This window comes from Chrysemys picta, chromosome 21 (assembly GCF_011386835.1).
Source record: "Chrysemys picta bellii isolate R12L10 chromosome 21, ASM1138683v2, whole genome shotgun sequence".
Lineage (NCBI taxonomy): Eukaryota > Metazoa > Chordata > Testudines > Emydidae > Chrysemys > Chrysemys picta.
In genome coordinates this window covers 12,088,492-12,111,929 of record NC_088811.1, presented here as the reverse complement: position 1 = coordinate 12,111,929, position 23,438 = coordinate 12,088,492, and the positions used below count along the sequence as shown (strand labels likewise).

General features: G+C 49.5%; 1 protein-coding gene across 1 annotated transcript in view; it reads right to left on the bottom strand.

The window, feature by feature from the left end:
• Positions 1-20,495: 20,495 nt before the first annotated feature.
• The window catches only part of UBIAD1 (UbiA prenyltransferase domain containing 1), a 58,340-nt gene continuing 55,397 nt past the window's right edge, over positions 20,496-23,438 (bottom strand). Inside the window, exon 3 of the mRNA XM_065574959.1 lies at positions 20,496-20,896. Within this exon, the coding sequence (XP_065431031.1) occupies positions 20,571-20,896 (326 nt within the window). The 3' untranslated portion in view covers positions 20,496-20,570. The remainder of the gene's footprint in view (positions 20,897-23,438) is intronic.

The following is a 23,438-nucleotide window of genomic DNA, read 5'->3' as shown; positions in this document are numbered from 1 at the left end:
CTGCCTTTCCCTGGTGCTGGCAAGAGGAGAATCCAGCCCTTGATTCTTTTTGATCAGACTTTAAAAAAAAAAAGGTCTCCGCTAAAACAATAATTATTCCCTTTATAAAGGTGAGCCTGGCAGCAAATGCGTTTTCATCTTTTAACACCCAGGGACCAAGGGAAGGATACAGACAGACTCCAGCCCTGGAGGGGCAGACATTCTTTTCCCCAACCAGGCAGTTTACCAAGGTCTTGTCTAAACACAAACATTGAACTGCTTTAATCACACTGGTTTAGTTCTGTCAGGCCAACCCCTAGAACAGACACAGTCATACCAGGATAACAGTATTGCTAGTCCAGTAAGTAAAGGGGAATACGCTGTACTGGTATAAAGGCGCAGTTACACCAGTACAACTATGTCCACACAAGGGATTGAACTCATTTAACTACTTCAACAGGAAATCGCCCCCTCCCTGACATAGTTAAATCCGGGCAAAATCTGAGTGTAGACCTGGCCTAATTTCTCCCCAGCCATCTAAAGGCAGCCGGTCAGCTCTCTGCAGATGCACTGGGAGGCCAGGAAAGGGTGATAGAAGTGTCGGAGTGATGCTGCCTGCCCCACAGGTCTCAATACATCCTCCTCCCAACCTTGACTTTCCTCAGTCCTGCTGAGCTCGCAATATAGCACTCATGCATTTTCACTCCCCCCTGCTAAGATTTTGCTCTGAGGTTGCCCCTTTGCCTGCAGGCTGCCATCAGCTGATATGGCTGGGATCTCAGTCTGAAACACTAAACCCGGTTGTGTGGCAGGGCAGCGCTATTATCCCTGTTTTACAGATGGGGAACTGAGGCACCCAGAGGCTAAGTGATTTGCCCAAGGAGTCTGTGGCAGAACAGGGAATTGAACTCACATCTCTGGCTAGCGTCCCGACCACTGGATCAGCTGTCCTATTATAGGGGCTTTTGGTGCAGCTGCAACACTTGTGGCTTTCCAACCAGACTGGTGAGACACCATTGCTGACAGCAGTTCGACACTGCCCAAGTGAAGGACCAGGTTGCAAACAACACTGGAAAAACACCTGGGATGGCTGTTGCAGGGTGTCATAAGCTCAAGGTGCTCCAGACAGCAGTCGTTGGCAGTGCTTTTTTATTTAGTATAGACAGGGCCTAGAGGGCCCTGCATAGTCACTGTAAAGTCAGCTGTATCAGCGCCTTTCCCGTAGGTTACCTGGGTCTCTGCAGGATCAGTTAGGAGCTCAAGAGGGCCATGCTTACCTCAGAGGATTTGACATCGTGTCTGCCTCTGCATTCTGGGAAGCTCTTGGCCTAACACTTTTTTGTGAGACTACCCATCTGGCACAGTTCCCTGGGCTTGCCAAGCCCTGGTGCCCAACTCCAGGAGCCCTCTCTCTGCTTGCAGCTAGTCACGGAGCAGTGTGGCGGGGAGATTTCGCTTTCCAGCAAACAGGGGCCCACACTAGACAACAGTTTCCGTCGCTTCCAACGCCCACAAGCTGCTCGCGATGAGAAGGCTCAGAGCCTCCGCACTGCTAATCTACAGAGTGCTCAAGAGGCAAAGAAAGAAATAAGTGGAAGGTAATCAATGGCAGTAGTTAGTTTCAATAGGTTTCTTAATCAATACAATTTATAGCAGAGACAGCTCCAAGCACTAAGGCAGGGAAGCCCAGCGTCGAGTGTTTACAATGTTTCTTTTTGTTTATTTCTCCTCCTTTTCTTCCTTTGGCAGCATCCCATGGAGAACTAATTTGTCCAGGGACATAACAAGCTCATGCTTCATTCACCGACATCTTACAAATGTCCTGTAAATTGAATTTACCTGTTTGGGCCATTCTCTGGGATAGACACATGGCCAGGTCCCAGCGGAATGGATCAGAGATTTACAAAGTAATTTAATTTCTCTGTGTTATTGGATTTAAACTGACGATAAACAACTGGAAAGCAAACCCAAAAAAAGAGAGAGAGAGAGAATGGAAGTGGCTGTTGTAACAAAGACCTTTCATCATTAACTGGTCCCCTAACATGCTGCTTCTGGAGTGGGGAGAACTGGCTTGTGTTTAAAGCACAGATCTAAGAGCCTGGAGATCAGGGTTTTATTCCTGGCATTGTTACAAACTTCCTGTGTGATCTTTTGTGCCTCAGTTTATCCATTGGTAAAATAGGGATAAAATAATAATCCTCCCTATCTCCCTGGGAGATTAATTTGTACACAGCACTGAGATCCTCAGGTAGGAGGCACTATGGAAGACAAAGTGTTCATTAGAAATGTTCCCGATGGTGGCATGAAGTAGACCAATGTTAACCCATGCAGCTATGGGTGGCAAGTCACGATTGGATACAGCGTAGAGGAGGACTTGTGGGCTCTCTGATGAATCCAAACGTAGGCAATTTACTATTCAGGCCTAATAACTTCCCAGAAAGCCATCCCAAAGTCCCACCAGCCAGCCTGCCCCTCCTCTTGTTGCATGGACACAGACTCAGTGTATCTCTAGCCACTGACTTTTCAACTAGCATGATAAACAGAGCCCCGAGACACTGGATTTGAAGGCCAGCTTGACTAGGACAGCTCCAGGAGCAATAGTAAGGGCTTTCCAATGCATCTGCTCAGACAGATCAGGAGCCAGGAATCCAATGAACAGATGGCTGATGTCATCTTGAGGCCCTGCCACACATTGCAAAACAAAGAGCTGTGCAATCCCAGAGCTGGGAAAAGAGCAGGTGTACACCTTGAATCCCCTATCTGCAGCCCGTTAAATTGTCAAGGGCTCCTTCAGCACGGCCTTTTCCATCCTTGCTTGCTGATCCTCTGGAAACAGAAACCTTCTTCCTTCTCAGCATCATCTCTTTCCTAACGTGATCCATCTGGAAAAGCACCAGCATCCATTTAGTGATGGGGGGCGGGAGCCCGCTTGGATCGAGCAACCCCCTTTGCCCCAAACCATCCTCCCAAATTCAAAGCCAAATCAGACTTCTTTCTTTGAGGTGAAAAAAATAACTAGAAAGGGTGAGAGGTTTTGTTTTAAGTGACATGTCGTTATTAGGGCATTTTTGCTCTTCTTCGTTGCATCTGGAATGGGAAGTGCCCAGATACCAGAGCCAATCAGAAAATTAAAAGAAAAAGAAAACCTACATGAAACATTTCTAAATTGTTTCTGTTTTGCAGGATTCAAGGCAAAACTATTTTTATTTTTTTCCAAAACATTTTGCAAAACCCTTATCAACATTTTTCATTTACCAAACACCAGGTTTTGCAGGAAACAAGCAACCAAAAACTTGCTTTAACCTGAAAAACCCAGGTTTTGGTAAATGAAAATGTCAATCACCATTCCAAATATCGATGCAGGGAACGGTGTTGATAAAAAGTCACGAAGAAAGAAACGTTTTTAAAAAGAGTCAACAATTTTCAGGAACATTTTGTTTTATGTTTTTTAAAATGGCCTTTGTTCAGTGGGGGGAAAAAACTTTTCAACCAGATTTATGGAAAACCATGAGAAAAGGGGCTTGGGAGAAAGGCAAACTTCAAGAGAAAGCCTGTTCTGTGAGCCATCTCCAGGCCCATTCTGCTGACCCAAGAGGTTCAGACAAGCATCTAACCTTCTAGATGCTCATCCAGGCTCAACGTCAAGCCTATTGCTCTTCACTCATCATTTACCGTATAATAAGTGGGGCTTGAGAAAAAATATCCTGGGATTCAGGCAGACTTTACTGGGGAATCCAAAACAGGGATGTGAGATTCCAGGATTTCCTGAGACGATTATCAGCTGCATAGATCTCCTTGGCTGATTAACAAACAGCATGGAGACAACCTCAAGACAGCTGCATTCCCCATTCTTCCAGCAAAAAGGTATTGTGGTGGCCAGGGAAGACAGGGCAGCTGCCCCATCATCCTCTGGTGGAGGAGAAGCAACCTCAACTTCCGGCCCATGAAAATCACGGTTGCAACGGCTTCCTCTTGCTCGTCAGTAAGAGAGTTGCTTGGGGGGTTATTTCCTTTGGGGAGGAGGACAGGTTCTGCAGGAGTGACTTCTCCCAGGGAAGAGAAACTTCAAGAGTAGCATTGGGAGGATGGGAAGAATAGTCCCAGAAGGAACACTGGCTCTCAGACCCCCAACCTTGAAAGCGTCCCTCGCTTCAGTGCTGGGGGTGTTCTTTACCCAAGGAGTGGCTGCAGGGTGGGCATCTCAGCAAAAAGAACACACCAGAGGAACGCTGGGTCCCATTCTGGATTTGTCTGTGTTGTAACACCGGAGCGGTGCTGCCAGCAGAAATCCCTACCCCAGGCATTGCACCGAGAAGACAAGCTCCTTCTTTTAAGACATTTTAACCCAATGAATTATTCATCATAAATGACTTTGAGACGAGGCGACTCTCTATGTCATCACCTGATTATACGTTCCATAAAAAGAAATGGCAGCAATTTATCTCTTTTCTCTTCCAGGGTGGGCTGGGGGCAGGAGGGATAAATACACCACCACCAAGCTGGAGTTATGAATCATCCCTCTTAGCTGTCAGACCGCAGCCAGTGACACTTTTACTGATTTGCCATTTAGTGCTTCCCACCGGGAGCTGCAAGGAGAGGGCCTCAGGTTACTCTTTTGGAAAAGGAGGCGAGCGTGTGGAAGGTGGAGGTCTCTGGTCTCTCTTTGCTCATTTCCATGTGTTTCCTTGTTGCTGAGTTCCGGATCGTAACCAGCAATGGCACCTGGATAGGTGACCCCTGGAGCGGTGGGGGGTGGAGCCTGCAATAAGACCAGCTGCACATGCAAGCTGTCTAGAGTGTAGGGAGGTGGCTGTGACGTCTCTCCCCCATTCTATTATTCATTAAGCAGAGGGGCCGGGCTGGAGGAGGGGAACTCAGTAACTTGTTTCTCAGAGCCATGTTTCCTTGCTACCAGATTGCATCAGTCCCAGGGGCACCAAGTGTAACAAGCAATGCGATGCAGGCAAGCCAAGAGCGTCGTGGCTGGGAAACGGGAGCTGGACGGGTTCGCACTGAGAAATCAGCAAAGGGCTTCAGCAAGGGAAATGCAAGAGCCGGTAGCTCTGGGCAAGGTGCACCCTGCTGCACGTCACCTTTGCCCAGGCCCACTCGGGTCATCCTGGGACTCTCCTGAGGGGGTGCTGTTAGCTGTGCTTCCTGGGGCTCTTGTGATAGGGATGTACTGAAACCACCACGCTTGGTTCATTTAGTGTCCTGCCCTGAGAGAGGAAAGGTGACGACTTGATTTCCTGACCCCCGAACTTCTGCTACTACTGGGATTTGGGTGGGATTCTGCATGGGACATTACCCAGGCCATGGACACATAGGCACTGGCATGGCCACGCCCAGACACACTTTCACACACAGGTAGTCCTGCCCACAGAAAAAGGGTCATGCTCACAGGAATCCCCCCTCCCTTCACGTGCACACTTCTACACACCGATACGGCCACACATAGTGACACAGGCAAACTCTTTGCACAAGTGCACCCCTATAGGCACGCCTTCAGATGTACACTCAAAGGACACAGGTGCACCTTAATGCACGTGTATACACACACACACACGCATATACCACATTTCCCATGCACCTATTGTGCTAGGCACTCCCACTCCCCCGTTGCCCCTCAGACTGTCACCCACCACTTCGCATTATCACCTCCCTCCTTCCAACCTCTTGGCTGCTGGCATGTGATGGGCAGATACAGCATGGAAAAGTGCTAGGGAGGCACATCTTCCCCACCCTCGCGCAGGCTGAGAGGAACATAAAACGCAGCGGAGATTGCAGCTGTTTTATTATTTATGAAGCTTTGGTGATGTTGCGTATAAATAATCCATGACTGTAAAGCGTTGCTGGCACTTTCGTTGAATATTCATGAGATATTTTTGTTGGGAACTTTCACCACCAATTCAAATCCAGACACAAAAATAAAAATCATCATCATAAAGATTTCATCTGTCACTTTGCAGCTTCAACCTCTCTCTCTCTCTCTCGCTCACAATTGAGGTTGGATTTTACTAAAAAGTCTCGCGCCCAACGTGCATCCAACGTGCTGAGCTAGTTGGAAAACCTGGTCCTAAATAGTTCATAGGCCTGGTGAGCTGCATCTCACCCAGAATGTCTTATTTTTGTCTATCTCCCCTTGAACCTCCTTCTGCCCCCCCACCCCCACTGTCTTATTGCACATCACAGCCACTTTGGCAAGGACCTGCAACATAGTCTGTCCCCAACCAGCACTAAAGCCCTGGCTGTTTTCACACTGTCACTGATGCGAAATGTGTAATTGGATTATAGAAGGTGCTTTTAGTGCCAGGCAAAGGAGGAGGTGTGAGCAGGGAGTGTAAAGAGAATGAAAAAAAAAAAAGGAGGGAAAAACACTTAGGGCAGCAGTTTCCTATTTAAGCAAAAAAAATTATTTTTTAGAAAATCCCTCTCCCCTGCCCACCTTTTTATCAGCTCCCGGTGTTCTATCTCCCTCTCCTATCTGGATCCTGCACCAGCATTTGTTCTTACTATGAAAGCTTGTCATGACTGGGGTTTAATGAAGTTTAATTATCTTCTGAGATTCAATGAATAATTATAAATCTTTTCAAGATGCAATCACAAGCACTTCATGGTTCATTAATGGTGGAAAATCAATTGTAATTTGTGTAATTCCCCTCTCCTGGCTATCCCTACGCTCGTCTCCCCACACCCTTGTCTTGCATCCCCTTGTCTCAACAACGGGGAACAGTCCCTGTTTTCTTTTTGGAATTAATGAGGGTTTAGCGGAGTGCCATGCGAGGGCAGAGGAATATGGAGAACACCATTAGGAAATGTTAGCAAGAGAGGGATGAAAGAGACGAGGTAGAAAAGATGGTTAAGGTTTTGATGTGGCTTTCATACACTGGCTGCAACTATCTCATTCCATCAGCCTTGGAGACACCATGAGTTCCGGATCATAAATCTCCTTAGCCTGGAGGTGCTTATTTCTCCCTCTTGCTGTTGTATTAAAAAATCCAGTTGGTTCCACTTCAGGGAATTATTTTTAAACACGTTGGCTCTTTTTCTTCTGTTTATCTGGACCTTCACTTCTCCCTCCTTTGGACATGCATTGCAAATTTCTATGCTGTGAAGCTTCCAAGGGCTCGGAGCCCATGGGCAGTTTGAAAAATAATGCCCACCAGTTTATTTTTGGAATGTTTGGAAGGACTGGAAGCCATCAGCCCTGGCGCAGGAGGCTAGTTAGCGCCATCTTCTCTCTTTAAACTGCAGGTAGCATGCGAAACTGTCTGCCAAACGATTTCCAGAGTGACCTTTCTAATTGAAGCTCTTTAACCTTTTCGCACAATTACGGCTACAAATTTTTACTGAATGCAAAAAAGGTGGTTGGTTTCGCGTTGATTTTTTTTTAAGGTTAAAAGATTAAAAAACATAATAGAGAGAGAAAGAGAGATGAAAATTAATGTAGTCAAGTTTGCAGTTTCCACCAGCCCCAGGAGAGCTCTGCGACAAAGATGACATTTCCATGCAATTGACATTTCCCCAGTTGGAGCAATCCCTCCGATCTGTGGTTGCTTGTGTGTGGAGTCAGTTGCGAAGAGGATCATTTAGTTTCTCATTTCCATCGAACGGGATTTAATTTCTCTCCCTCCCTGCTTATTCCCCCTTTTCAAATCTGACACACAAGTTTCAAGCTCTCTAACTCAGCTCCACTCTTTGCATGGGGTGGCCTTCGCTGGAGTTCCGGCTTTTTCAGCGCAGTGTGGATTCACAGAGGAAATGAATACTTCTGTTTTATTAAAAGAGGGATGAGGCTATTGGGAGCGATGAGCCTCAGGATCTGAGCCTCCAGTTGGCCCCAGGGAGCATGTGTCTATGTGCATGCCTGCATGTGTGTTGGGGCATGTGTCCGTGTGCATGTGTGTTGGGTCTGTTCTTGCTCCTGTTTAAGTCAATGCCTTCAGTAGGAGCCAGGCTCTTTCTTTGTCATGTCGACATGCATCCATGTTTTTATGTGTGCACACTCGTTTCTATATATGTATATGGGCACACATCTTTGCATGTGTATATGTATGTGCCTTCATGGGAGCGTATGTACATTCATGTTTGTATGAGCATTTAAACATTCCTACCATGTGCATGAATGCATGTGTGGAAAATCACGTGTATCTTGTGATTCTGAGAGTACATACAGTTACATGAATTGGTGGGCGTACATGCGTACCTGTGCATAGGTGTTTGCATGAATGTGTCCGTATGCACGTGTGCTTACACATGTATATTCAGACATGTATGTGTGAGGATCCTTGTGTCTAGACACGTGTTAGTGTGTGGAATTGAGAACACTAAACGGCTCGTTAAATGGTCACTGACAGCTACTTTGTATAGTTTTAACCTTTATTTTTCATTCCCATTATTTCTCTTCTTCTTTGAAGCTGAAAAAACTATTTGATTTTCCCAGTGTTGCCCTTTCTCTTTTTTTGCCCTATATTATACAACATGCAGCATACAAAAGCCTGCTGTTATCCATGTGTAGTGAGGCTAGCTGGGCTCGTCTCTCTCCGGGGCGGCAGGGAACCACATCGTCTCACTACCTTTCGGAATAGCTCTTGCGGTGAATTAGTCCGGCTGCGGGAGCCTTCCTCCACGGCCTTCGTGAAGGTACAAATAAACCCAGTGAGCCCAGGCCCTGGGGGCAATGGGGAGTCAGGTGCTCAGGCCCTCAGGCAGGGGCTGAGCAGTAACAGTATATAAACAGTAGGCCCAGGCCCTAGGCGAGGGGGAGACGGCCACCCGAGAGTTGGGTGGCAGGGGAAGAGCGTGGAACGCAGACCCTCCCACTCCACAGCGTCCCAGCCTGGGGCCCTAGCAGTGGCAGAAGACCTGCTGCTGCGTCAGTGGGGATCCTGACCGCAACACACTGACATGGGGTCTGGCAGTGCTGCAGCCAGACTAGGGTCGGCTGCCCCTGGACTACTTCCAAACTCCCCCTCTTGAGGTGTCTGGGTCAGGGTGGTGTCCTCAGGGGGGTCCAGCACCATGGGTTCCTCAGGATAGCTGGCCAGGGGTAGACTCGGCAACTCCTCCAGGTAGCTGGTGCAGGGCAGGGCAGGGCAGGGCAGTTCTCGGGTTTTCCGCAGGCCGCTGGGCTTTCCCAATCGCGAGCTAGGCCGGATGCGTCTGGCCTCCCTGGCCGCGACTTCCCCAGTGAGCCCTGAGGTCGGGCCTTTATACTTCTGGGGCAACACCTGACCCTCTGAGGGGCGGGCTCAGAGCTCCCTGGGTCCACCCACTCTGGTGTCCGGAGGGGCTCGTCTCTCTCCGGGGCGGCAAGGAACCACACCGCCTCACTACAACATGACCAATGAGCGTACAAGTCACAGGGCCCCATGGAGCACTATAATTAAATCCTCCTTTATGGCATAGATAGGATGGATGGTCAGAAGGACCTCTGATAACCACAGTGTCTCCTAGCACCATACTGGGATATTGGCTCAGTATTGGTCAGGGGGCTACCGACTATTCCTATGTATCCAATTAACCACTGGAACATCTTACCAAGGGCCATGCTGAATTCTCCATCCCTGGCAATTTTTACATCAAGATGGGATGTTATCCTAAAAGAACTGCTCTAGTACAAGCACAGCATTGGACTCAAAGTAAGAATTAGTACCGGGAAGTCCTATGGCTTGTGTTCTGCAGGACAGTCAGCACAATCACAGCACAGAGAAGGGAAGCTGAAGGTCCTGCCAGTAGGGTGGGAGCAAGGAGGCTGAGCAGAGGCATATGAAGGTGGGTGACTTCCAGACAGAAGACAGAGCACAGGTAGTTGGTGAGCTAGGTGCCCAGGGGGCTGGTGGAAAGGAATTGACAGGCTGTGATCTACTGATTGTTGTGACTGGCTGTGGCTGCGCATTTTCACTGCAAAAAGTCAGACAAGCTAACTCGTGCTCTGCCGGACGCCCAGAGCGTGGCAGCTGCCTCCTGGTGGGGCCCAACGATGGCCCCACCGAGGGGTGTTGGAGTCTGGACAGGGAGCGTGTTATGAAGAAAACTCATGATCCACAATTAGTTAAACCTCTAGCGAAGACAAAGCCTGAATCAACCATCCTCCTCCTGCAGCACCCAGCCAGTCCTCTCATCCAGGGCCTGAGCTGACCCAACATTGCTCCGCATGTGTGATCTAACAAGATCTCAGCTCAGGCTGACCCAGGCAGGAGCCCCTGAAATGAAGGGGTGGAAAGTCCAAGTCTCCTGCTGTCCTGGTGTCTGGAAGGTGTACGCGACCTCACTCAGCTCACTCAGAGATTGCCCACTCCAGCCCTGCTGCCACTCACAGACCTCTCTCCTCTCCCTCCATCTCTCCTTGGTGCACTCAGGGTACGTCTGCACTTGGAGTTGGGGAGCGGATTCCCAGCTTGAGGAGGCATACCCAATCTTGCTCTGATCCAGCTGGCGCGCTAAAAGAGAGTGCAGCTCCGGCAGCACGGGAAGCAGGAGGGGCTAGCCGCCTTGAGTACACGCCCAGCCTCTTGGACAGGATCATACTCAGGGCAGCTAGCCCCTCCCACCACCACGGCTATCCCCCAGTTTTAGTGCACTAGCTCAATCAGAGCAGGTATCTCACCTCAAGGTGGGAATCACCCCTCCAAGTGCAGATGTACCCATTGACTCTTCGCTGCTGAGGCCCAGGTCCTGAAGGGTCTGGCAGCAGATGGGCTGTGGATGCACCCCTGAAAGTCAGATGCAGCTGGGCTTACACCAGAAAGGCTCCTAACATGAGGCAGATTTCAGAGACGGGCCCTGCTGGGGACATGATATAAGCAGAACGTCCCTAACTGGCAGTACTGGCTGAGCAAGACAGGGCATAGCACCGATCTGGGTGAACTAGTGACCATACCAGCCAAGAGCCTGCAGCACACTCATAGACTCATAGACTTTAAGGTCAGAAGGGACCATTATGATCATCTAGTCTGACCTCCTGCACAACGCAGGCCACGGGATCTCACCCACCCCCTCCTGTAACAAACCCCCAACCTATGTCTAAGTTATTGAAGTCTTCAAATCGTGGTTTAAAGACCTCAAGGTGCAGAGAATCCTCCAGCAAGTGACCCGTGCCCCACGCTGCAGAGGAAGGCGAAAAACCTCCAGGGCCTCTGCCAATCTGCCCTGGAGGAAAATTCCTTCCTGACCCCAAATATGGCGATCAGCTAAACCCTGAGCATGTGGGCAAGACTCACCAGCCAGCACCCAGGAAAGAATTCTCTGTAGTAACTCAGATCCCACCCCATCTAACATCCCATCACAGACCATGGGGCATATTTACCGGCTAAAAAGCAAAGATCAATTAACTGCCAAAATTAGGCTATCCCATCATACCATCCCCTCCATAAACTCATCAAGCTTAGTCTTGAAGCTAGATATGTCTTTTGCCCCCACTACTCCCCTTGGACGTCTGTTCCAGAACGTCACTCCTCTAATGGTTAGAAACCTTCGTCTAATTTCAAGTCTAAACTTCCACACCTCCCTCTCCTCTGCCATACCAAGCTCAGTCTCCTCTGTCCAGCAAGATCCACCCCGGCAGTCTCACTCCCTTCTACTCCCCGCTCCCGCCCTTTGCTTCTCCCAGTAAGCCTCCTTCCTCGCTGAATCCTTTGTCTCCTTCTCTGCCGGAGGTAGGGCCCTGAAATCTGCTGCTGGCGTGGAGCCCTGTGGCCCAAGCCCGTTGCTAATGGCGATCAGGACAGAGTCAGCGAAGCCTCATTTCCCTTTCTGTCCCCATTGGGCTTACATTCCTCAGCCTCCTTCCAGGCTCTGCAGAACGCTGGCCCCGCTGACCAATCCAACCCCTCTGGCTGCTCTATTGCTCTCTCCATCTCCTTCTACCACTCTCCTGCCCACTTCCCAGTTTCTTCCCCCCACCTCCCACCCCGGGTATGGGACAGCCTTTCCCATTGCACACACTCTCTCCCTCCTCCTCAGGACCCCCACATAGGAGCAGCCATCCCATCTCTGCCATGAGTCAGGCTGTGAGCTCTTTGAGACAGGGCCCTGCTCTGTAAGGCTTCCTGGGCTAGATAAATAATAAAAGAGACCTTGAACTCCCCATCCCCATACCCCAGCCTCCTTTAATTATTGAGGTGATGAGAGACCAGCAGCTGGATTCAGTATCCCTGCCTCCTCCCAAACCCGCCACAGTCCACCCTGCTGCCAGCGAGGCTTGTGGTGCGTCAGCACCGTGCAGACAGGGCTGGCACGCTCCGAGTGCTTTGCCTTCCAGGGTGATTTATGGGCCCTGTCAATCCAGCAGACTGAACGGCAGAGACAGCTGGAGCATACAGCAAGCGGGAGTAGCAATCCATCAGCACCGGGTGGGAGTCACCCAGGAATCCATCAAGAGCTCCATCATGCAAAGGCAGAAGAGAAACAGAGGAGAGAGCTGGAGAGAGAGCTGAGATTTCTCAGTGCCTGGGTGCTTCTGAGATACAAAAATAAAACAAGATGACAGACACTGAAAACTATTTCCGGTGTTTGTAGTGACTCTGGTGGACCTGCTTTAAGTCACAAATTACAGTGTCTCACATAGCCGTGCACAGCTCTCTGGTGTCCGAGGAACCAGCAGAAATCACAAAGCTTTCTCCCTCTGCTAGCCACAGAGCCTTGTGGCGGGTATTAATTGCCTCTGGACAACAACTGGACAGTTTTGATTGTTAGGCCATTTTAATTGCTAGGAAGCCAGCCCCAGCTGCTTTTGTTCCAGGCTGTCCACTGCAGAGGAGAAAGATGATGCCCTGCACGTCAAAGAAACAATGCAGAGCAACCCGCAGCTTCCTTTAATGTGCAATGAATTTTGTATTCCAACCCAGTGCTGACTCCTCAACAGGCCCTCACAGCCCACCCCACCCCACACACGTGTGTGCAAGCACGTAGACACGCTTAGATGCACAGCCCCAACCACAAGCAAGCACACAGAGAGGTACACACAAAGACACAAAGAAACATTTAAACACACAGGAACACACATACCAGTGCAGGCACGCACACAGGCCCAGAGACACACAAGCTCACATCAACAGGCTCTCACACATAAGTCTGCGCACTATCTACAAGCACGGAAAGGTACACACAAAAGGAACACAACGATCCAACCCTCCCACACACAAACACACACATGTATCCACACTCACTGCATGCCCCATTCTACAATTCCCTAGACAGAGGTGGAATGTTCCCCAGCAACAAAAGCTCCTTTCATCCCAGACTCCATCAGCAAACAAGAGACTGTGATTCTTTCCGAACCTGCTCTGGACACGCGGAGAGAGATGGGGAAAAGAAAGGAGCATCTGATGTGGGGGGAAGAAAAGCAATTTCACTTGCACTAGCAAACAGCAGAACAAAGCACATTATGTCTTTTTGCTCCAAAGGCAGATACTGACGTTGCTGTGAGTCACCGGTTAAGTGTGTGTTCCCACAGCTGGGGAAAGATGGAGGATAAATCAGCTGCAAAGTTGGTAAAGAAAAATAATCCAGCAAGCAAAAGGACTCAGGATACAGGGGGGTGCAGGACGTGATGGGGTGAGTAGGAGACAGAGGATGGGCACGAGGGGGCAAGGGTTAGGAACATGTGGAGGTCAGGTGTTGGGGTGGACATGAGGGGCTAGAGCAGGTGGAAGGAGCGGGTGTTAAGGGCTGAGGGTAGGAGCATGCAGAAGAACAGCAGGAGTGGTGGGTCAGTGCGGCTGAGAAAAGGAGGTTCCGACGGGTTCCGACTCAGGCTTATCTCAAGTGTGCGTTGCCTTTCCCCCAGGGCTCAACCATTCCCAGTCAGCTTAGCAGCCTCCGTGCTGACCTCATTTATTCCCCCACCCCCACCAGATGCAAAAACATCAGGATGACTTTCAGGAGCTGCTTTCACAGCCTGAAGCAGGGCTGGGCTGCGTCTGTCTCACCTTGAGCAGAGCCCCTGGTGCCGGCTGCATCACAGGCAGGACGTGGTGCCATTCTGGTTTATGATCCTTTTATCTCCCTGGCCAGGGGATCATATCCAGCTTCCCCCACCAAGGGCAATGAAGCCTCAGACATTACACATCGCCCAAAGGACTGCATGCCCCTTAATCTCAGGGGAGGCTTCTCCTCCAGGCGCCAGCCTTTTATTAGCCATTTGTTGCTCCAGCTGCAGCCTGGAGCATAAAGGAATCTTTTATTTTCTAAGTCAGCCTTTAAGTTGGGCCTCATTAAGGCCTCAGACGGTGCCTCGGGCCGCACATGGCACTGACAGAGGGCAAGAGAGAATGGCTTTCAAGCCTGGATGGCTTTGTCTGCGCTGCTAAATGCACACAGCAAGGGCAGAGAGCGTCCGGCTGCTTCGGGAAAAGATGAGCCAAAACCTCCAGGCCTTCCTCCTCCCACCCAGACTTTGGATGACTGTGATAAACAGGAATGTTGATCTGACCCAGACCCGCTTTGGGTTTTGCAAGTTATTTACTTGGACCGCAGTAGCATCTCAGAGCCCCAGGCATGGGCCGGGACCCCATTGTGCTAGGCGCTGTACAGACACACAGCAAGGACAGGCCCCGCACCAAAGAGCAAATCCAGCTTCTTTAGACCCACCTCAACTGATACCAAGAATTGCTATTCAATGCAGGGTATGTGGAGCCTAGTGATTTACAGCAGGAAACTGGGAGTTGGCTCTGACACTGACTCACCTTGTGACCTTGGAGCGTTCCTAACACAATGACACCACTACATAAATCCATGGGACGCTCCATCTCAAAAAAGATATATTGGAATTGGAAAAGGTCCAGAGAAGGGCAACAAAAATGATGAGGGGGATGGAACAGCTTCCGTATGAGGAGAGATTAAAAAGACTGGGACTGTTCATTTTAGAAAAGAGATGACTGGGGGGGTGGGGGAACTCTAACAGAGGTCTATAAAATCATGAATTGTGTGGAGAAAATAAATAGGAAGGTGTTATTTACCCCGTCACCTAACACAAGAACTAGGGGTCACCCAATGAAATGAATAGGCAGCAGGTTTAAAACAAACAAAAGGAAGTATTTCTTCACACAACACCCACTCATCCTGTGGAACTCATTGCCAGGGGATGTTGTGAAGGCCAAAAGTATAACTGGGTTCAAAAAAGAATTAGGTAAATTCATGGAGGGCAGGTCTATCACTGGCTGTTAGCCAAGGTGGGCAGGGTTGCAATCCCTTGCTCTGGATGTCCCTAAGCTTCTGACTGCCAGAGGCTGGGACTAGAGAACAGGGGATGGATCACTTGATAATTGCCATGTTCTATTCATCCCCTCTGAAGCCTGTGGCACTGGCCACTGTCAGAAGACAGGACAATGGGCTATGGACCGTTGGTCTGACTCAGTATGGCCAGTCTTATGTTCTTAAGAAACTTCACCCCTCTGTGCCACAGTTTCCCCTTCTGTAAATGGGCACAGTAATATACCTCCATCACTGCAGTGTTGTGAAGCTTAACTAATTCTTTGTAAAGGGCTTGGAGCTCCTCCAGTGAAAGGTGGAGGAGTGTTAATTTACTACGTAGGCAGGCAATAGGGCACAGGCTGCTTAGAGGGCTGGACAAGACATTCTCCCTCCATACCAGCTGTGCGGCTGCTAGTGGCAATGCGTCCTGGGTTTCAGTGGCTCCTTCTCATCCCCAGGATGCAGGCGCCCCCAGACTCCTTTGTTCATTGTTCATGCGAAGCTGCCCAATAAAACGCTGCTGCCGCTGCTTTCTCTACCCCCCTGCTGCTCTCCTCACTGGCCTGGCAACTGACACGGTGCTGAAGGTAATTTCCTTTCATTTTAAATAAATAATCATTCAACAACTCAGGCAGCTGAATTCGTTCTTGATCTTGCATCAAAGGGGAGAGGACTGCTCTTCCGGGCCGGAAAGAAGAGGGGAACTCGGGTTTGTAATTACATTTGCTGTCCCTGCTTTCCCTGTGTTTTGAAAATAAGATGCACAAAGAGAGCCTCGTGTCATGGGCCCAAAGTAACAAAGGAAGCTGCCTCTTGTTTGTCTCCTAGATCTGCTTCCACAGAACAACATGATCTCGACCACGTGGATAACGCAGGTGCGGGGGCCTGGTTAGTTCTCCCTGGATGCCCTGACTCTAGAAGCGTGGAGGGAAAGAGCAAAACCACCTCACTGGCTGCCGGGGATAAGAGCAGAATGAGCCCAGGAGGTGCTTGGCACATTCTCTGACATTTTACACATGAACTATGCTACTGGGGCATTGCTCACCCACGGCAGGGTCAGGCCATCACTGGGAAGGAGGCTGGAGAGAGGAGGATCACTGTCTCTAGAATTTCTTGGCTAAGTCACCCGCTAGTTGTGCTAAAAGTGCAGCTGGCACTGGTCCCTTTGCTTCCTCCCCATTTTGTGGGCTCAAGTTTTTCCATCGGGGATGACAGGAAGCGCCATATACCCGGAGTGAAACCTGCTTGTAAGTGACCTCAGCGTTGCATCTCAGCTCACCAGGAGTTCCTTAAACCAAGGCACTGAGTGAGCTTCAGTGCTAGCAACTGGACGGGTCATAGCTGCCCTGCATGGGCAGCCTGGCAGCATTGCCCCAACTCCTGAAGTCCTGTCCCAGCATGCACTGGGTTCCATGTAAAACCTGGGATGAATTCTAGAGAGGCCAGTGTGCCTTTTGCTGATTGCCAAGCCCCTGTCTGGAGGGGATGTCCTGGGGGCTGGGGATTACACTCAGAGAAGCTCCTCCCCTAGGGGGATAGAAGGAAAGGCTCTCATTATCTCAATGCACAAGGAGCACACTGCAGTTCCCTTCCCAGTGCACCTCTGCTCAGAGCCCTCCTTTTCAATGGAACAATAAAGGACTTCAATAGCTGAGGGCTTTGCGAAGGAGCTTACGAGGGCTGTGTAAATGCTGTCTGAGGAAAGGAGTTTAATGGAGGACGAGCCACTGGCCTTTGCTGTTGCCCAGGTTAACCCCTTCAGACCCATTCTAGATCCTTGGCCAGTGAGTTATCTTTTCCATTATTAGCTCTGTCCAACAAAGACTTACATACTTGGGGCCAAATCCAACTGTGGGGTCACTCTAGTTAATTCAGGATTGACTCAGGTGAAGCCCCATTGATATCAATGGGAGCTCAGTGAGACCTTGGCCTTTGGCCCAGGCATTGTGTGAACTAAAAGAACCTCTCCCACCCTCTTTCTCCCTTTCCACACTTCCTCCTTCCACCTTTCCCAGCAAGTCTGACTTGGGAGGGTGACAGAAAATCAGCCTTCCTTGCCATCTGCTTCCCAATTGCTCTGCAGGGATCTGGGCTGCATCCCAGCTGTTCCACTGCAGAGGCTGTGGGGTTGGAGGAGGACAGGACAAGTGTGCCATGTCTGGACAGACCAGGCTCCAGCTCACCTTTTGTGTGGGCCAGCCTTCTCCAGCCATCTGGGGCCACTGTGCATTCTCCTTCATGCAGCCCCACAATTTATCTGCTGCTCTGCGGCCCGATGCACCTGGCCTATTAAAAACTAGTGAATGGTAATAAAAGAAAACGACATTGTGGGGCATTATAAAAGAATGAAATTGTCGGTGCGATTTGTTTCTGCCCCAGACAGTGCAGATAATCAACATTTTACAAAAAAAATGCTCCCTCCACTTCCTGGCATAGGTTATTACTGTTATTAATAGCGAGCCCATTCCTGGGGGCAGCTCTTGGCACAGGTATATTTATTTCCTCCACGGCACTGTCACCCCCTTGCTGGCGTCCCACACCCCTGCAATGTGCCCTGCCACATGGCGCAGGAGGCAGACTGGAAGGCAGGGACCATAGGTCGCTCTGCAGCTTCCCAGACAAAAAACCTCCTCATTCCGTCGCCCAGGAGGGGCTGAAAGGTTAGATTCTATCACTGGAATTGCATTACCTGAGTCTCATTGCTCTATTAGTTCCTGTTCCTACCCAATGAATTGAGGTTGCCCTTTAGGAGACATAAACACACTGGCATTTACCTCCTCCCCCATGAGCCAATGGGAACGTGGGCTGCCACATAGCTGCTCCTCAATAATGAGGGAGACTTTCTCCCAAGCTTCTTTTATTAGTGCCAGCCGTGCCCTGGGCATCGCCCTGGATACCCTCAGCCTTGAAAACTGCACAAGCCCCTGATGTTCCCACCATGGGACTAGGAGAGGCACTAGGGGTTTTGACACATGTCCCTGGCGTGGGATCATAATAAGCTCCCTATGATTTTCCAGGTGCGCTAATCATAGAGCTATGAGAGGCCTCAGGTGTGTCCCAAGTGTCCCTATCCCTGCACCATGGTAAGCCCCAGGTGGTCCCCATCACTAATCCACCACAAGCCTTAGGGACCCCCATTCTTGAACCACAACAAGTCCTGGGCATTCCCCCAAGTGTTTCCCCTCACTAGACACAGCTGTTTCTCCAGTTTCCTTATCACTGAACCATGATGGACCTTGGATGTTTGCCCAGGTGTCCCATATCATGGCACCAAGACAAAGAATTTGTCGAGCCATCATGTCAACTCAACTCTCCTTTAAAAACACAAACACATCCCAGCCGGAGTACTGGCCGGCTAATGGTCAAAGCGCTACCCTGAGACTCAGGAGATGCAGGCTCTAGTCTTAGCTCTGCCACTGAGCTGCTGGATGCCTTTGAATAAGTCACTTTGTGACTCTGTTTCCCTTCCCACCCTTTATCCATCTTGTCTATCCACACCGTAAACTGAGTGGGAGAAGTGACTGGGTCTGTACAGTGCCTACCACAGTGGGGCACAGGTCTTGATTGTGTGCTACTGTAATAGATGCTAATGATATTCCAGCATTGGTGCAGGCAGGAGAAGAACCAGGAGTGTCTGGAGAGCTATTTAACCCTAAGATCCTCCCACCTACAGCACGGCCTGGAATCCCATCCACAATGTGGACTGTTGATGTTTTTCCTGGGACAGACCCAGTGCTGAACTCCCTTCTTCCATGCAGCTCATAGGACTCGGCTGCTCCTCTGTTTCCCATTGCTCTTTTGCATGGGGAACATACCCCAGGCTGTGACTCAGGCACCCATCCATCCATCACCCATGGAATCCAGGCAATCATGAATGTTAGGGACATGGATACGCTGGTGGAATGCACCTCCTCCCTCCCCGCCTCGTATGCTTGTCACTGGCACAAGGTAACATTGTACAGCCATTTAATAACACGGCTCCTTAAGCTGCTGACAACAGGAGAGGGTGGAACTAAGGCCCCTCAGAATGTGGAGCCTCATGAGTCTATTTACTTCTGCAGGTTTCGGGTGGGATCTGTAGAAACTTCCCAGCACATCAAGGATGCCCGTCCGGGGAGAGAAAGGCCTAGAGGCAAGCCGCCCGCCTGAGGAAATCTCCTATTAATTCTCAGGTGGGAAACGCCTGGCACAACGATTTTGTTCATTGCTCAGACTAAAGAGCCGTTTCCTTTTTTCATTCTTGGCTTCAGTTCTGCTGTGCTGCAGCAATGAAGACGCATTAGAGACCGGTCTTTGGGCTTGGGGGAGTCTGTGAAAATTCAGGCCCCTGGCGCAGTTGTACGCAAAGCCCTGCCATCTCTCTCAGCACCACAGAAATGCAGCCAAACTCCCCCCAACTTGAGGGTTCTGGAAAGCTGGATCCAGCCGTTCTGACCTGAGCCCATGTCTAGTCAGGGGCAGGGTTTGAGTACAATGGACAATCGTTCCTGTTCTCTAGCATAGCTCAAGTTTCTACTGCCCCGTGCTCTCCAAGGGAGACCTGCTCTCTCTGCCCTTCACTGTTCAAAAGACACCTTCTTGAGCCTACCTACCTACAGTCCTAACCCCAGCATCTCTTCGGGACCCTGGACTCTAGATGTCCTCATTGTCCATTCATTCCTCCCTCCCTGACCGAAGCCATCAATGCCCCCAGCCCCTCACTAAGAAGGCTCCTTCCTGCCCTGGGTATCTGTTGTGCTGTTTGGGGGGAAAAGCAGCAGCAGCAGCCAAGGAAACTCCCAGGATTTGCAGACCAGTGAACTTCATCTTGGTTCCAAGGAAATCAGCTGAGAGGAATTGAGGCTAGAATTGTACAATACTTGGGGCAAGGAGACAGTGATCAGGTCAGCCCAATATTGCTGTTGTAAGGGAAACGAATCCCTCCCTGGCTTGGCAGACATAATACGATAGTAAAGAGAGGTGACCTGGTGGAGATAATTTACTTGGCCTCTCAAGGGCAAGGGGCCAGACTGGGGTCAATCCAAAGTGATGCCATAGGCTTCAGTGGAGTTACTCCAGATTTGCACTTGTCTGAGATCAGGTTCAGTCCCTAGGCTTCATTGTTGTCTCAGACGTTGGTATGCAATGGGAAACAGAGACATGGCGAGCAGCTGCTCCGCTGGGTGGAGAGAGGTTAATAGTGAATAGGGTGACCAGATGTCCTGATTTTATAGGAACAGTCCTGATATTTGGGGCTTTTTCTTATATAGGCTCCTATTACCCCCCACCCTCTGTCCCGATTTTTCACACTGGCTGTCTGGTCACCCTAATCTAGAAGCTTGGCGTCTATGAAGTATAATTGCTTCCTACTGCACATTTAAATGGATCTACAGGGATCAGAGTTACTGGAACCAGAGTTATTTCATATAAAAGGCCCAATGTAGTAAGCAGAATTTCGCTGGATTCAGCCTCAGCAATGGACTCTTAGCTGGTGAAGGAAGGTCTGGGTCTGTCAGCAGTGCAGGCGTGGAGTGGGACAGACAGCACAGCCATTCAGGTGAAACTGCACCCACCATGAACTGAGGGTAGAGACATGGATGAACCAAGCCCAACAGTGCCCTTCCCCAGCATGAATACTCACATGTGCAAATGTAAACGTTGATTTCCATGAGTTCTTGTGCACATGACTTTGGACCCTGATTTCCAGGAGGTCTGTGCTGGTAAAATGCAATCGCTCGAATGTCTGTGGAAAGCAAACACAAAAGGAGAATGAACCTGGTGGCAGCGAATTGTTACCAATTCAGAAGTCCGTAGACTTTGATTTTTGCGGTATTCGTCCAGTTCCAGCAGAGGGGGCTGATACATTTTGGCCAGAATTTTCAGGTAGGCTCAACACTCACTACTGGGGGTCAAATTTTCCAAGGAGCTCAGTAGTACCTTGGGTGAATTAGAAAATCTGGACATGAGCAAGTTAGCTGAAGTCAAGCACCTGATTTAATCAGATTGGCCAACATACTGCAGACAGCCTCCTTCTACCATCCCAGCCTGCACTACATATCGGGTTTTACTATTGACATGTTTCACACTCGCCTTTCTTTAGCTATCCATTTCGCTTCTTCCTCTACCCCATAAGAGCTCCTTAAGCAGCATTGTGGGCAACATTTCTGCAGTGCTTCAACAAGGGTCACAGTGCAACTGACACACTTTGGGGGCTTAACCCAGGTGTCTAGGGTGAATCGCTACCACCTGCTTTCAGCAGGAGGGACCCTCATCTGTGCTGCTGGCAACACAAAACTACCGGGCAACACAAGCCCTGTTCTTTCCCAATGCAGGCTAGGGCTTTACACACCCCACTGTGTTATACTCGAGTGTCTAGTCCCTTGTCTTCTGGACATCCACAATGCACACTGATCTGCTGCCTCTGCTGGAAGCAGTGCACTCATTTCCAGCTTTCCCCTTAGCTCAGTACTCTCCTTAGCACGAGGCACTTAGCCATCTCTATAGTAAACCCAAACTGGAGTTTATTTAGCAAAGCTTGAGGTAAAGGCTCAAATAAAAGCAAAGCAAGAGAATTTGAAAACGTGAGGTTACAGGTCTAAGAAAAATGTAATAAGTGGAGGCTATTGCTTGTGTTTTACCAAGTTACTTTCCTATCTAATAATGACTCGTTTCACTTCTGCCTGTCCGATGCTCAGCCCTTGCTTTTCCATTCTCTGCGCGCACTTTTTTCTCTCCAGCTTGCGATTAGCATTCCTTTTAAATGTTTTCACACTCTTATTTCTCACCCAACAGTCAGCCCTTATAGTGCTTGTCCAATCCAGTGGGAGGGACCCACTTGTCATGAGACACTCCTGCTGGCAGAATGTCACCTCCATTTGTGCCCTCTTTCCTTCTCTTATACAGTCCCAGACCTTTGTCTTTATCAAATCAAGTCTGCATCTACTCCAGACTGTAGACTCTGGGCTGGGCTGACAGATGTCAGTTGTTCTCAATTTTGATTGAGTCAGCTCTGAGACCTACCCTGCCTCACAGGACAAGTCTCAACTCCACCAGTTTTGGAAACCAATATTCTACATATTACATAACTCTGGAAATGTTTCCTGTACAAACATCCCACAATGTCCTTTGGTGAAATATCAGGAAGATAGTCAGACACAGATGTAATATATTTGCCAGGGCATGCCTGGGCATATCTGGGCATGTCAGTGTCACAGCATCCTAAACAGAAGAAATGAGTCGTTTGAGTTCCTGCCTGCCCAATTCTAAGCCCTTGCTTTTCGATTCTCCGGGTGTACATTTTTCTCTGCAGCTTGAAATTAGCATGCCTTTAAAATGTTTTCACACTCTCAAATTGTTTCCTAAATGTGCATATTAGCCAGCGAAACAGCTTGGCTTAGTTACTCCACATGCACTAACATCCATCTCAGCAAAAGTCTATTACCCTTAATATGCCTTCCCCTCACTTCTCAGGCTCATAAAATCCAGGGGCACTAATGAAACCAGCTCTGTGGCTCTTTATACTGGTGCTAGAGAGTTCAGAGTGTCAAGCGCTGGGAGAAGTGACACTGTTTTGCTTTGGGAGCAGATGTATGCAAAAGACCGAGAGAGTGGGATGTTGGCGTGAGGGTTTAACAAGCATTTGTGAATGCTACCAGGGCAACATTCAGTCATGTCCATAAGCAAGCACACACTTCACTGGCACCAATGGCAAAACAGCACCGCTCTGGCAAAGGCATGCATTTTGGTGACTTTAGCCCCGATGCCATTTCTGTATGGCAATTTGTGGTCCAATAACTCTTGGAGGGAATGCTGTGAAAACAGCCTTTTATCTGCATGGGAAATTGGAACTGAAGACAAAAAATGGTCATTTGGGGAGAGATGAAACCACAAAAAAAAGTGATTCTATTGATTTTGGTTGCCGGCGGTGGTGAGGACGTTTGTTTTTCAGTCAGCTTCAGGGGAGTCAAGGCTCCAGCCTGCTTTCCCAAAGTAACCCTGGATCTATGCAGAAGGACATGAGAGACAACCAGCTTTCCCCAAGTCATATCAGTGAATTCGGCACAGGGGCTCTGACTGTGATGGGTGAGACAGTACCCAACTGGAGCAGCCCTGCTCAGCTGACAGAAAGAAAATATGCACAGATATGCATTTGTGCAGAGAGGTTCTCTTTTTAATTGTGCAGGTCACAGACAAGCTTGCACTGACCTCTTAGGAACATGCACGCTAAATATCAAGCTCGGGAGTTCCCCGTGTCATCACACTGCATTCTCTATCACCACAAGGTT